At 45.7% G+C, this 15,614-nt stretch overlaps 1 protein-coding gene across 8 annotated transcripts in view; it reads right to left on the reverse strand.

Moving 5' to 3' along the window:
- The window catches only part of LOC126542247 (CREB-regulated transcription coactivator 1-like), a 132,476-nt gene that overhangs the window by 103,573 nt on the left and 13,289 nt on the right, over window positions 1-15,614 (reverse strand). For 4 of the 8 annotated variants that reach the window (XM_050189228.3, XM_050189226.3, XM_050189230.3 and 1 more), the window contains exons 3-5: window positions 12,490-12,756; window positions 11,216-11,292; window positions 8,690-8,784 (exon numbers count right to left, since the gene is read on the reverse strand). In XM_050189228.3, the coding sequence (XP_050045185.1) occupies window positions 8,690-8,784; window positions 11,216-11,292; window positions 12,490-12,756 (439 nt within the window). The remainder of the gene's footprint in view (window positions 1-8,689; window positions 8,785-11,215; window positions 11,293-12,489; window positions 12,757-15,614) is intronic. The other 4 variants (XM_050189231.3, XM_050189224.3, XM_050189229.3 and 1 more) reach the window with 3 other exon arrangements.

The raw sequence follows: 15,614 nt of genomic DNA on the forward strand, positions 1-15,614 counted from the left end.
TTAGGCGGTCTTCACACTGGATAGAGGCTCTGCTCAAGGCATCTGCAGGTATTTGCTAGTCCCTGTCTGTGCTTGATTTGGCAATTGAAGCCTTGCAGTCGTAGGACCCAGTGCTCGACCCTGAATGAAGCTTGGTCGGTGGTAAACATTCATGACAAGGACGAGTGATCAAAGTGAATCTCAAACTCAGTAAATTCAAGATAGGCCCTTAATTTGTCCACTGCCCACACTACTGCAAGGCAATTCCACTCCTAGACAGTATAATGGCTTTCGGCCTCTGCAAGAACCCTGCTAATGAAGGAAGGCTGTAGTACATCAGGGTCAGCCTGCAGTAGCACAGCTGAAATGCTGACACTGCTTGCATCAAGTTTTAACCACAAAAGGTCGGTTTAGATCTGGAAGGCCCACAACTGCATCCAAAGCTAATGATTGCTTCAGTGCAGCTAAAGCCTGCTCTTGACTCTCTGCCCACTGCCACGGCTGTCTTCTTCAAAAGGTCCATGAGTGGATGCGCTGTCAGTGAGAAGTGTGGGATGACGTTCCTACAATAGCCAGTAAGCCCCAGGAAGGCTTGGAACACCTTAGTTGTGCTGGGTCTTGGGTAACCTAGCCCTGCACACACCTTTTCACATCTGGTCTGCACTGCCGAGGTGAGATGATGTTGCCCAAGAACTTAAAGGACAGACGGCGCACCAGTATTTTGTCTGGGTTAAGGGGGGACACGGGTTGTGGCGACCAAAAATCGCGAAATAAACTCGATTTTTTTTTCTTGCATTTTTGGAATGTACAGCTATTATTGCATCTATATTGTTAATTTCATACCGATAACATCAGTATTTTAGCCGCAGTGACGCCTTATACGACATGCACTAGCTGAATTTCAGGCGGAACTTGCGCTGAAACGGCATATTTTCCGAAACGCGCGCCTGCTCTTCCACGTGTGCTAGCGCGGACATCTTGGTCTCATTTGAAAGAGGCGACTTTTCCCTTCAAATTCCCGCCAGAACGGGCCCCATTCAGCCATTGGCCACTTATAAAATGCACGGCAAAGAAAGTTACTAGAACGCCCTTCTATTCGTCACTCGGTGCACGTGACTTGAGCTTGCCTCCCGATTGGCGGAACTGCATGGCCATCGTCTGCTCCGCGCCTGGAGCCGCGCACTGAGGTGCGCCATCTTGCCCCAGTGTCAACGCGATATCTGAAACGGAACGCAAATTTCGAACGCGGCACAAGTTTGGTGAGCAAAAAGTGGGACGGACACTCATCGAAAACTTCAAGAAACGCTGCTCAACACTGCAAAACGCTCAGGACGCCACAACCTCAGCGACCGATGCCGAAATCGTCGATGCAGCAACGGCAGGCCTAACGACCGCATCGGCTGCTGCGGATACTGTGACAAGTCCGCCTGCCGTTGACCCTTCGACCCAGCGCTCGCGTACGGCAAGATACGATCTACCGGCAACCCTCCAAGCGGGAGGAGGAGGAAGCGAAAGCCAAAGCAAAGCTATCGGAGTTGTCTTCCGCTCCAGCGACGGAGAGGAAACGCGAGTGTGGGTGACAGTACCGACGATGCACTTCGCCCGCCTGATGGGACTACGTTTACGATTGTGGATTTGAGTGCCGTGAACACTTTATTAACATTTGCGAACTGCAACATCTGCAGTGGTGCCTTATAAATCGTCCGAGACGAGCGGGAATACGGACTCGCTGTGAAGCTGCGTTTTATGTGCGCAAATTGTGGAAGATTGCGTCGGTGTGGAGCTCGCCGCGCGTTCACAGTGCTGAACGAATGAAACCCTTTGCTGTGAACGTTTTGGCTGCGCATGCCATGCAGGCAACGGAGAACCGACAGACCGCGCTCAATGACGTTTGTCTCGTTGATGGGCATCAGCCGTCGGGCTCTTCACACGAAAACGTGCCAGAGCTACGTGAAGACGAAGTTGACGCCAGCGGCCGATCGCGCGGCGCGTAATCTGACGAGCGACTGCGCGCGGTCGGTTTACGAACTTTACGCCGAACTGAACGTGGGTCATACTGGGAACATTGTTGTGTGCAAGGGCAAGGGCCTCAAAGGACATAATGAAAGAACTATGTCTAAATCCGAGCGAGCAAAGTCGCACCCTCATGGCCGAGAAAGATAGGCGTCAAATGACAGCATCAGCCAAGAAATGCAAAGCATCAGAAAATTTGCGCCAGTCCCTCAAAAAACGGCACACCGGGGCTGGGAGTCAGCAGGACTACATGCCTGGTGCCTACTGAGCTGTTACAGCTGTAAATTTGTAAATAAAGTAGGGTTTTGCACGTTTTCTCACTTTTCTCAAAACATGTTTTTGGGTTACTTCACTAGACTGTCGAAGTGATATCTCATGATCTAGAACAGCTAGAGCACTAATTCTTTCTTTAGCAGAAAGCCTAATCTACATATTACAAAGTGCTGAGAGCAGAATTTCAAAATTTGTGCATATGTATATTTCCATTTTATGAATTTTCTTTTGGTGTGGTAGCCTTAGGTCAAGGAAAGAATTTTGATCACCTGCAGAATGGCTAATTAAAATTTCATTTGAAAACTTTTTGCAGCATTGTAGTTATTGCACATTATAGTATCTAGCTATGCAATAATATTCACTTTCTGCTGAGCAGTTTTTTTTCCCATTGTCTCCGGAAACAATATAGTGGCAGCACCGTCAATCTCCTGAACTAATGAACCTACAAGAAAGATTATTGCATATTTGAAATCAGCACGAAAAACTAAGTAAGCTTGTATATTTTCATCAGATTTGGCCATAAGATGCAGGTAATAATCTCCACAACCCATGTCCCCCCTTAATCGCAAGGCCAGCACCTTCAATACGTAGCAGTACTTCCCTCACCTGCTGAATGTGAATTACAAGCTTCTCTGAGTAGACTAGAACATCATCTAAAAAGTTGCCAGGCCACCTGCCACCCCGAAGGGCATCCTGGCGACTTCAAATGTGCCCCGATTGCAGATGAAGGCCGTTTTCATAATGTAGGCATTGCAAACGGGAATCTGGAAAAAATCTTGGGAGAGATCAAAGTTTGAGAACCACTGAGCTCTGAGAAGTTGTGCTAGCAGCCAGTCCATTCGAGGCACTGAGTAGGCAGGTACCTTTAACAGTCCATAGTCTACAGCGAGCCGGTAGCTTCTCTACTACTTCGCGACGAGCACTGGGGCACTAGTCCAAGGGCTACTGCTTCTCCTTATAAGACCCTGCTCCGATTTTCTGCTCCTGTGGGTACCTGCACGAAATGAAGAGACAAGCGTGCACCCAGGTATCTCGATGACAACTTTTTATTTTCTTTCTGCTGGCACCTTCTCGGGATGCTGGTTCTTTCCCCGGTTGTCGCACTGGCAGTGTCACAGTTGAGCCATGGTACATTCCGAGTTCACCACACTTCTTAGCATTCACTGGATGGAACTTGCATTGCACAGGCGCTATCCTCTGCCTCTATGTAGTGCTGAGCGAGGGTGCTACACCCAAGAATTGTAGTGAACAAAGGGCTGAAGTCGTCAAGCCCTTCCTTCATGCTTGGTTGTGATTTTGTTGCTACAGAGTGGTGCTTGCCTTCTTTGGTTGGAATGCTACTCCCTATATCAGGAGCTGCAAGAACCTCTTCAAAGAGAGTATGCAAGTGCTAAGACTCTCCACCCTTTTCTATTATTGTATTTGTATTTCAATGTTAATAACCCCCCCTACACTTATGACCCACATGGGCACTGTAGTTATTGTAAATAAATAAATAAATATTGCGAGCAATGTGGCTGGCCCCTTGTGCTACTTAGCTAACAGCACAATGTATTGCAGGTCAGGGCCAATAGTCCATCCGCTTAGCGCTATATGTATAGAGATGCCTGTTGCACTCAAAAATTCCCTGCTGAGAACATCCCGACATAGGCCTGGCACACACAGGAAGTGCTGGTTGCGGCTGCTCATAGCCCACTGGATCTTGCACTTTAGGGATATGGTAGATTGGGGCCAACCTGTTGCCAGCAGCTTGTGCTGCAACCACCTCCAACTCTGCGAGATTGGCAGACTGTCCTCTACCAAGACTTGGAGTTGTGGGTGCATTTGCTGCAGCACGCGGACCACCTTTTCTAATTCCGAAGCTTTGCCATCAATCCGGTCATAATAGGCCACGATCACGTAAACAAAATCTTTTTAATTTTCCTCTGGGTGCTGCGTGCAGAGGTCTTGTTTCATGCAATGCTTCACGTCAATCAATAGAAGAATTCAATAGAAGAGACAATGAAGGCAAAAGTAAATTCCTCCCACGATGCAAACATGGTCCAGAGGCACCACCACAACTTTGCGCTGTGCTCCAGAGTAGCAGGCACAATGCGGGTAAGCCTCTTGTCGGCAGTGACTAAACGAAACAGCTCCAGCCGGCTCAAAAACTCCTCGGGAGACTGGATGTCGTTGAAACCGCTGTACTTTGGGGGCTGACCTTCAGCAGAGTGGCATCACCTGATTGTCGAACCTCACTCATCACCAATACAGAGACTCTCCCACCAGCCCCATTATGCGCAAATTTCACTCTCACAGGCACAGCGACGCCACAAGCAGAACCTTCGCAATGCATTCAGCGGCACCGCAACCCTGATGCTATCGGCATTCAACATTTCACCACAAGCAGCAGCAGCAGCCTTGCAATGTTCTGTGCTCACACCTTCCGCGGATGCATGGCCTACCAAAGTTTTGCAGCAGCAGCTCTGTCATCTGGCTTCTTCAGCTTGAGAATCACTACTACCTCAACAACATGAGTGACCAACACTTGCATTATCTCCACGCAAGTCCCAAGTTGCCAGACGGTTTTATTTTGGAACTCTCAACTTCTACAGGCCCGGGCACCTACGAGAGCCTGCAGCAGGTCGCGATTTCGCACTACGGTATCACTGTAGCTGCGCCTCACTCACTGCTGACCAGTACATTTCTCTCAGATTACGTGAACTCGACACTAGCAACAACAACACCATCTGCACCTGGACTTTAGCACTCGACTTTATTTCAGTTGCGCTTCGCACTAGGAGGGGGGCTCCAGAGCGACGCGACTATCGCCTCCAGAGCAGGCAAAGAAGATGGGCTCATGTGCAGGCAGCACGAGAATAGAACAAGCGAGCACATGCGACCTGAGTGGCCATGGTAGCTGCAGCACCCGAGATCCCGAGGCACTATGGCTGGCCGGCCTAAATACAGTGGAGCCCCGATTATACGACTTTCTCGGGACCGTGAAAAAGCGTTGTAAAAGCAGGCGTCGTAAAATACTACTTATTTCGCGCGACGGATTTACGAGAAACTTCAATGTAAACTACTAACCTACTCTGCATGGCTTGGAAACCCAAATTACCAAAAAGTGAATGCGATAAGAATTAATGCTGCAGTACAGGTCCCAATCCTGCTTTGTTCAAACGAACCTTTACGGCACTCCACTGCCCACTGCCGCGATTCCCGCCAGCAAGCGCAAACTTTAAAAAAGTCGGTAAGTTTCTTTTGGACCTTGTTTGATCCGTGAAACAAGAGCTGTCGCTCGAGTTGGGCAACGTACAAAAGGAGGTCCTCTGCAGCGTCGCATGAACAGATGAAGTTCCGGATGCCGTCTATGTGCCGTAGCACCTCGGTGAACGTGGTAGGCACAGGCAAGGCATTTGTGGCGTCGTCGTTGTCCTCGTCCGATGTCGCAGCAATGTTGGCACTAGGCAAAGCCTGCTCGATAGCGTCATCCAGCGACACCTCGCCGCAGATCACAACGTTGTTGTCGATCTCCACGTACTCGGCAAAGGTTGTGGCGAGTTTTAAACCCTCAAAATCATCGTCAGCGAAGCCTGCATTGGCCTCAAGCGGCATCGAGGTTGTTGCATCCCCAGCAGTGGAGGCAGTCTCTCGCTTAAAGCCACAGTGCTTGAACGAGTTAGCGATTGTGCTTCGTGACACTGCGTTCCACGAACTGGTAATCAAATGCATGGCGTCGAGCACAGTGATCTTTTTTTTCCGACTCGCTGCGCTCCATAGTCACCAGCCGATGCTGCACTAACCGCTTCCGGTACACTTGCTTGATGCACTCAATGATGCCAGCATCCAGCGGCTGCAGCCGGCTTGTGCAGTTAGGCGGAAAAAGAAACAACCTTTATGTTCCTCAGGCTGGACATATCGGGTGGGTGGCATGGTGCATTGTCCACGAAAAGCAATATTTTCCTCACCTTAGCACCCATTTTGTTATCCAGCTGCTGCAAAACATTGCTGAAGAGCGAAAACATCATCCACACCTTTGTGTTGAAGTTGTAACTGCATGGCAGCGTCTTCAAGTTCTTAAAGCAGCGTGGCTTTGCAAACTTTCCAACAACGAGCACGGACAGCCTGTCAGAACTGTCCTCGTTAGCACAGAATAGTGCCGTCACACGCTCTTTACTACGCTTGCCATCATTACAGCTGTCATGCTTAAACGCAAGGGTTTGCTCGGGCTGCATATGGTAAAAAATACTGCTCTCATCGGCGTTTAAAATGTCACAGGGCTTGCATGCAGCAATCATCTCCGGCAGCGACTCCATCCACTCATTCACCGTTGAAATGTCCACGGAAGTGCTTTCTCCGCAGGAGCGGCTGTACACAATCCTGTTTCGTTTTTTAAAGCGATCCAACCACCCGTTCCATGCCTGAAAGTCGTCGATGCTCAGACGCAATGCCACAAGGTCCACCTTTTCTTGTAGAATGGCGCCATCAACGTTGATCGCAGAGCTCCGTGCTTGATGCAGCCACTTGACGAGAACTTTTTTTAACTTCTCAGGCTGTCCTTCTTTTGCCGCTTTCCGCTTGAGCCCGAACTTGTTGGCATTCTGCAATATCCCCGCTGTATTTGCCAGGATCATCTTAAGCAAAGATTTGGGTATCTTAAGGTCCCGGGCAATGCTGGCTTTCGTGGCTCCATGCCACTTTTCTGCTTCCTCGATAATATTCAGCTTATCGCCGAGCAACAGAACTGTCCGATTTCGGGACATCAAGCGTCGCGTTGCTCCACACAACTCAAAACCTCTGCAGAATGCTGGTCGCTAGGATTACAACGAAGAACATCTGCGATAAACCTAGGCCTCTCCGCACTACCTTGTCGGTGATCTGCTGCTGGGAAACTGGAAGGAGAGAAACGTTCCCCCAACGCGACGAGAGATGGCGCCATTGAGAAGAGAGGGAGAAAGTGATTGTGGAGAAGAAAAGGCACTATTTCAGCACAGCAAGCGTCGCGGGCGGCTGCTGGTGGGAGAAAGAGAAACAACGATGAGACAAGGCAGGGAAGAAAGCTGCGCCGGAGTGAACCGGTCGAGTGGTGTCAAGCGCTCCGCATGTGGAGAGATGGAGTGAGGAAAGAGACCCGCAGCACTTTTCTTTCATCCGCCATTCCGTCCCACACTTCGCGAGGGTCATCATATAATGCGGGTCAGGCATAAAATTTCTTCGGATAACGGGGTTTTTTAATGCATTGCTTCTATGGGGACTTCGCCGGGACTACGCTAATCCGTCGTAAAACCCGGGTCATCGCAAAACCGGGGGATGTACAACCGGGGTTCCACTGTAAATCTTGGCTATGGTGGCTACCTCTTCACGCCGCCTCCCACAAGGATACAAACTGCCCATGAAGCAGCCAGTACAAGCTTTACAGTGGACATACAAAGCCAAAAAGAAGTACATATGCAGCAGCAAAGGATACCATAGCTGAACTTAAATGTCGAGAGCCACTCGACTTTCAGTTCCAGCAACGGGGCACAGATGTTAAAAAAGAAACTCGAGAACTGTTTTCATTTTCAATAAAGTTATGCTTCAACAGAAAATAAATCCCTGTACAGTGGTGCTCAAATGCTTAACATACAAAGGCCACCAGTAATCTTATCATCTACCAGTGCCTTCTTTAGTCGCACCAGTAAACTCCTTTGTAAGCTCTTTTCGGTTAGCATGGTGCCAGCAATGTTGACAGAGCTCCCAGAAAACCTTGAGTCCCACATCTGTTCCAGTCAAATTTGTAAAGAAATAAATGCACTATGTCCTTTTCTCATTTACAAAGAGGTTTGGTTATTAATTAAAGAAATGTCTTATGTCTGCATATCTTGTGTGAACCTTTTTGTTCTCTAATGTGTCACATCAAAACCAATAAAAAGAGAAGTGTAATTAGCATTAGCTATGACTGAACAGCAGGTGGCACACGAGGATCGCTACTCGGGTGCACAGTTGCAGACTGCTACCTTTTTTGAATGCCTGCCAAAGTTAGCAGGCAATCATAGCTGGTGAGACAAAAAGTTACCAGGGAGCACTGATGTAAACAAACACATTCATAACAAAGACAAAATCATAAACAAAATGATAAAAATTGCAAAATGCCCAGAAAGAACGTCCTTCTATGCCAAGCCAGCACAGATCTGGCTTGCATGCACGCAAGCAATTAGCACCCTGTTCGCATCACCAATGGCCGTCCTCTCTGCTCATGCAAGTGGTGACGTGGTCGACAGGTATGGGGGGATCAAGCAGGCGGCAACACCAAAACCCTTCTTGACATGGAGTCCCAGATTCTTGAGTCACCAGCCAGGCACAGTGAAGAAAGAGAGAGAGAGAGAAAAGCAAGGCAAGAGAAAGAGAAGAGACAAGCGAGACAGGGCAGAGCAAGAGAGAAAGGGAAGCCCCCGGTGCGTACCGGTACCTCTGCGCTGCCCACAAGCAGGCCCAACTCCAGGAAAATTTTCCTGAGGAGTCTGTGCACTCTGGTGCAGTGCTGAATCCGAGTTGGTCCTGCAAACAGTAAAGCATGAGAGAAAGTGAGGTGCTGAACGCACTTTCAACACAGCCTTCTCATGGCACCCCACCTTTCTTTGTTCACACATACACTAACAGCTTGCATACATGCGTTTTCAGTTAGGATAACTAAAGAAAACAGCACTTTTTAACCGAACACAAAGCAAACAACACAGACGAGCAACATCTCAACCCTTAAGCTAGGTGAATCAACACGTTCTGGAAGTACAGTATGATGCTGTGAAGATCTCAGTTAAGTTTGGTGCAGCAAGTTGCACATGGAGTTAGTTAACATGTAGTATGTAAAAATGGTTGCCCAGGTCGAAAAGTTTGCTTCTCTTGACCACTTCTCAAGCTGCCAAAGCTGACATAAGCTAGCATCAGCCTAAAGGTTCCAGCTATTTTGCAAATATTTTTGACCACGAAGTAGTCTAACAATCTGCGCACCCATGTGGCCCCCTTCCAGACTGCTAGGAAATAAAGGAAATACAGTTGTTAAAAGCTGATGTCACTCTTCATCACTTGGTCCACCCCGGACAATATGGTCTACTTCCACAAGTAAAAAAGCCAACTTCGTCAGTTTCTCATCCCACAGTTTAGCACTACATGCTAATGTTCCGCAGCACACACTACCATAAATCTGGTTTACAAGACAATTGTTGAGGTTCACGAAAACACACCCACACACACATCGAAGTGGCACACAGTCATACCAAACACTGCGCGACTGCACCACACCTAAAACCAGCAGTGGTTGTGTGTTGCCGACCAGGGCAACTGCATATGGGCCACTGTCATCATGTTACATCGGCAGCACTCTGCGATGTGGCCCAGGAGAGCTCTATTCAGCAATTCAAACATATTCTTTCCAGAGGAAGCTCTGCATAAACGTTGCTGCATATGCTCAAAGCCCTGCTGCACAAGTAGCTGTTTAATGTCGGCAGTCTTCTTGAACTTTGATGCACTTGAAAGGCAAGATCATGTGTCATGCTCACAAGTATCAATTACTGCAAGACAGATCAACACGTGTGATGTAGCTACAGGAGAAAGTATGCAATGAAAAACCGGGTCACCATGCCCGTGGAAAGTGTTTGCATACCTGCCTTAAACTTTTTTTTTTCTCAGCAGCACTGTGACAGCTTGGCCAATGAGATTAAAAAACACCATTTGAATGCACAAAATTATTGCTTTTTTAAAGCCCACCTACTTTGAAATTAAAACTGTGCCAACATATAAGCTCCCGGCAATTATGACCTTGCATGTTTAGCAAAATGTTAAGCCTTCTAACACTAAATCGTTTTTTTTTTGTGTGTGTGTGTGTGTATATATATAGATATATATATATATATATAGGGAGAGAGAGAGAGAGAGAGAGAGAGAGAGAGAGAGAGAGAGAGAGAGAGAGAGAGAGAGAGAGAGAGAGAGAGAGAGAGAGAGAGAGAGCAGTCTGCCTTACAACATAGAGGAAAAACTATTATATAAAGAGCAGTATATAGGAGCTGCGGAAAAAATAACAGTGCACTAAAGCGTACTGCTGCTCAGCTGTAGCAACACACATGAAAAATAAGAAAAAATAAAAACAATGAAAAATGGGAAGAATAATTTAGCCTTACATCAACCTCTGCTCAGCATGCCTACTGCATGCAAACTGCAGCTTGATTTCAATATATTTTCCAGTCAAAGAGTGTCACACTATCAGTTAAAACTCATACAGATGAAAACAAGATTTAAAATACAGAAACATAGAAGAAAGCTACCTGCTGTATCAATGCACCAGAAAAAGAAGGATAAGGGCCGTTAGACCTAATACCGTTTTCTGTACATATATATGACATTAAGCTGACAAGTATGAAGTAGTTCCACATATTGCTACAGTACTGAGTTGCTATCATAAGCTTAGAAAAAATTTTGCAGTCATTCACTTGTGATAAAATTCACTACACATGGCAGGGCTGACAAACTATGAACACCAGCAGAACAGTCCATGAACTGTGCATATAACGTAATTTGCTTTAACTTACACTGACAACATCCTTGGCTATTAGGACAGAGCACATATAATGATCAACTCCAGACATGTGGCATGCATACATATGTACACTTATTGTTCTAACAATGTAGGTGTATCAAAAAGAATAAAAACTAACAAAAGCTTACAGGATGTTAGGTCTAAACTGTATTCACTGTGCACCTGCTCTTAGAAGCCTTTCCTTATTACAGATGTGCTGTCATTCTATTTCCTTTATAATCAAGGCAATGAACATTGCATCAACATTATTTCACAGTGCATGACTGTCACTGAAAAGGTTGTCAACATGCAGTTATACACCCACTGGGTTCATAACAGTAGATGCTGCATTTTGTTTGTCCCAACTGAATGAATAGCACTAACATTACCTCTATGACTCTGTTTGCTAAAGGGGCTTACCTTCTCCAACTGGTGTCAGGTGGCGGGGAAAGGTAGAGAGACGAGCTGTATGGAGACACGTCGGCCTGAGCACCAAACTGTCAAGGACATAATGGCACTTAACTTCCATCAACAACAAGACATAAATGCTCATACAGTGGACTCGCAATTAACACCAACTCATATAACTTTGAATAAGGTCGATTTAAACAAATCGCACACAAAAAAGATTGCTTGACTCAATAAGTGTTCAGCACAATTTGAAGCCAGTATATTCAAAGTATGCTCTTAGCTCAAACCTTCCTATCTCCCCAGCTAAAGCAACACCAAAATGTGGCTTTGTGGACAACACTGGCTGAATAACGATAATCTTAAAGTACTTCCTAATCAAAATATGATTCGCATCAACAATGCTATAGTGAAACCTCATGCGATACATTATGATTACTGAACAATAAACCTTTTTTGTAATGTTTCGCTACCCCTACACACATATATGTTGACTAAGGTAGGCATACATCCATATTGTATCTGCAGATTTCAAACAAAACTCTTATTATTGCAATAGCAATTATACGGATGCCCGAGGCACACTTGCGCCATCACCACTGGCGTTGTCGCACTGTCCTGCTATCGATGGCGTATATGCACCATGCACAAGGGTGGTTAGAAGGCCTCCAGGGACACGAAGTGCATTTGTCTCCAAAAGCAATAAAGCCAAGTGGACGCACCATTCCACTCTGCTCAATTGGCTCTGCTGGAGCCTTTGGGCTTCCACTGCTGGCACGAGTGTTCAGCATGCACACATTAGCATTCCTCCCGAACAGCTGTGTGCATACTACACCTTGCTCAACATCGAGATAAATTTCTGTAATTCCTTTTTTTTTTTGGACTCCTATCAACAGAAATAGCTTTCCTTGGGTCTAATCTTGTGCACCATTGAGGTTCAACACCTGCAATGCCACTGGCACGCTCCTCATCCCACTGGTGTTCCGAGACACCCTAGGCACAACGATAAACTTTGCTATCGCGTCCGATGCTTTGCCTTCAGGCGAAACTGGCAATTTCTTTATAATATGCAACTGACAACGCCTGGTGCAGTGTTAAAGAAAGCAAGATAAATGCCCGCTATGCACATTTATTCATACATAAAACAATAGTTTAGCATGAATTATACTTTACTCAGTATTGCATCATTCAAGCTTGTCAATATTTTTTAGATCTAGACCCAAAGAAGTTTTGAATTAGTGCGGGTTGCTTTCAGTGCACCAAAATCAGCCAGACAGTGCATATACCCAGAAGGATACACGCTTGTCAAAGGCCATTTGTCGGCCTTTGTGAGGAGCAGTAGCATGACGGCCCCGTTCACGCACATGCGGTCGGTCAGGAAGCACTGCAGACGCCTCGCGGCCTTGGCGCATGTCCTCGAGGTGACTGAGCGCCCCCTGCAGGTCGATGCTGTGGGCCGGCCCTCCACTCATCTGGTTCACATTCGGCAATGAGCCGCCCCGATAGGCCCCCAGGGAAGGCGAGATGCTGAGCTGGTGCTTCGAGTATGCCCCCTGCACAGCACCACACCAAAACCAAAGCGAAGATATATATATAACAGTGCAAAGTAGCATATGTGTGCGGCACCCTTTTAAAGAAACACTGACGCAGAAAATTTATTTCTTTTTAAATTGATGGAAAAGTCATGGCTAATCATGAGCCACTCAAGCTATTTCAGCTGAATAACTTGCACTTTGAGAAGCTGTACACTCAACATTATTTCCATTGAATGAATCGTGTACAAAGCAACAGTCAGCAACAGGCTGTAGATTTGTTAAAAGACGAGAGATGCCTCTCAATATGTGTCTCACTGCTCTCTAAATCACACTGCATAGATATTTTTTTGTCCTGCACTCACCACAACAGTAAAGTTTGGCCACATCACAGGGTTCATGCTGCTGTCCTGCAATGTGATATTGCAATCAATATCATCAGGCTCAGCAGAATATGTTGATTTTAGACTGAGTGGTCACTCTAGGTGCAATGGTTTATTTAAGATATTGCAGGTCCTCTGTACTACATTACCAGTAACTATTAAAGAAGGAAGCCATGCAGAACAGCAGCTAGAATGACATTGCAGGGATATACACTAAAGTTCATTAACATAGCCAGGAACTTGACTTGGTTTGCAAGTAAATGTAAAATATATATTACACAGAAAAATTGCGCCTTCAAATCTTCATATCAGTATACCTCTGAAGCAGTAGCATGTGAACAACACAACATGCACTGTCAAACCATAAACTGCTTCATTTCATGGTTGTTTTTGAACCAGTGTACTCCAGAAAGTAGCAAATCATGGCGTCACAAGCCAAATGTTAACACACTACTACTAGGCTTAATGTTCTATACATGGTAGCTTTAGAAAGCTTGCCAATCCCCATTTTTAACTTCTTGTTTTCCAACTTTAAACAAAATTTTTTATGATAGAGAAGAAAAGAGCTTGCATCTCAGATCCATCAACAGCAGCACACATTTAGCCATTCTTTGCCGTTATGCCTGCTCTAGGGCACGAGCAGCTGTCCAGAGGAAGTGACAGAGATGCTATTCAGCCTATCTTGTACAGCCATCCTGGTGTACAGGTTGATTCAGAGCACCAGCAATAAATAGCAGTAGCTTGCGCTTCCAAAGGACCTTTTATAGAAAAGGCCTATGTACTGAGACATGAGTATATGCAAACTGTGCTTGCAGTAGTTCTTTTGCATAGTTTATGCTACCATAACCTATGGAGGGCAAAGCAACAACTCTTAATACTAGCAATCAGCAGAGCAGTAACAAAAGCAAAGGACCACAGTTCCCAAGCACTGCCCAAGTTGATGCATCTACAATACCCACATAGGGAGCACATAATACTGCATTGACCAGGCACTCCAGATTATCTATGTGCACATGTCATTTAGTGTCGATGCTATCGATGTCATTCACGACCACAATGCGGCCATGTCAGCACCATTCTTACCACAATGAGAACTGCTGTTTGCTGTTTATGGTTAAGTACACATGAATATATATATGCCTGCTCTCTCAAAGCTTTTATTAGTCATAAGGCTTTAATGATGCTTTATATATAAGTTGCAGGAGTTCATCGTAAAAACAAAGGACAAATGCCAACACCAATCCCTAAAGAAAGGACACTATTCCTTAGGTACTTTGGCATATTGTCATGAATGCTTCCCACAAATGCATGCGCCTATATAACAGGGTTCAATTTGTGCAATAAAGCAACTTAGAAGGCACCCAAGATGAAAAATACAAGAGTAGATGATGACAAGACAGCATGACCCCAACTCTAGAAATCTTTCCTACAAGATTCTTCATAGAAATTGTTTCATAACAGGCCTGAGAAGCGAAGGAGGCTTCTTGCCACTACACCATCTACAGCATTGTTGAGCATTCCAGCAAAGAAGCCCTGAAGTTTTATTCCCATGATATGTGCAAATGTACCACTACAAGCAGTTACAAATTATTTCAGTACCTTTGAATAAACATAGCAATAAAGGGACAGAAACAGAGGAAAGACAGGAATTGGGACATTTACAAACAAACACATTATCTCAGCGCCAAAGTTCCACATAGGCAATCAGGTGGTCCAGAAAATTATACAGACGCAGCAGAAACAGGCATGAAGTGCACCAAACAAGTCCTAGTGCTGAACATCAACATGTTAACCCTTCCGCTAACACAAACAATGATAAAAATCATACCAACATTGCTATCTTTACACCAAGGCCAACAGAATGCCAAAGAAAGGCAACAAGGTAAATTTCACTAAACAGAATGATTGTGTCTAGTACATGTAATTTAAGGCAAACTGATGAATTTAGAAAATCAACTTCCTTGCAAAACAAACTTCAAAGGAGTACTGACACAAATTTCTGCCTCAATTTTTTTTTCCCTGTCTTTGATGCAAGGCCATACACTTATTAAATACGGGATCAAGCCTTAATGCATCAAGAGGACAACAAAGTATTAGTTCAAATCTTGCACCAAGTATTCAAATCTTGCACCAAGTTTAGCATGGCTTCGCGCTTAAATCGGGCCTCCTGGTGGCATCGTAGGAATCGTCAGTGATTGCAGTGGTGGCTGCATCCCATAAATCGCAGGTAATGGTTGTAGCATAGCCTCACAAACCACTGATATGTGCAGTGGTAACAGGTCACACTGAACCTATCACCAAAAGCCGAGCGTGATAAGTACATGAAGGGATAACCCTGAAGACAAGGCAGGAAGGGTGCCTCATGCTTTTATAAAAGCTAAAGCAGAGGACCAGGCTTAACCGTTGTCAAATATAGGGGAAGCAGAATAAAAATATCCTTTACAGATGTATGCCAATCGGAGCAACTGATACATTAAAGACAGCGAAGCTGTATAA

This window comes from Dermacentor andersoni, chromosome 2 (assembly GCF_023375885.2).
Source record: "Dermacentor andersoni chromosome 2, qqDerAnde1_hic_scaffold, whole genome shotgun sequence".
NCBI lineage: Eukaryota > Metazoa > Arthropoda > Arachnida > Ixodida > Ixodidae > Dermacentor > Dermacentor andersoni.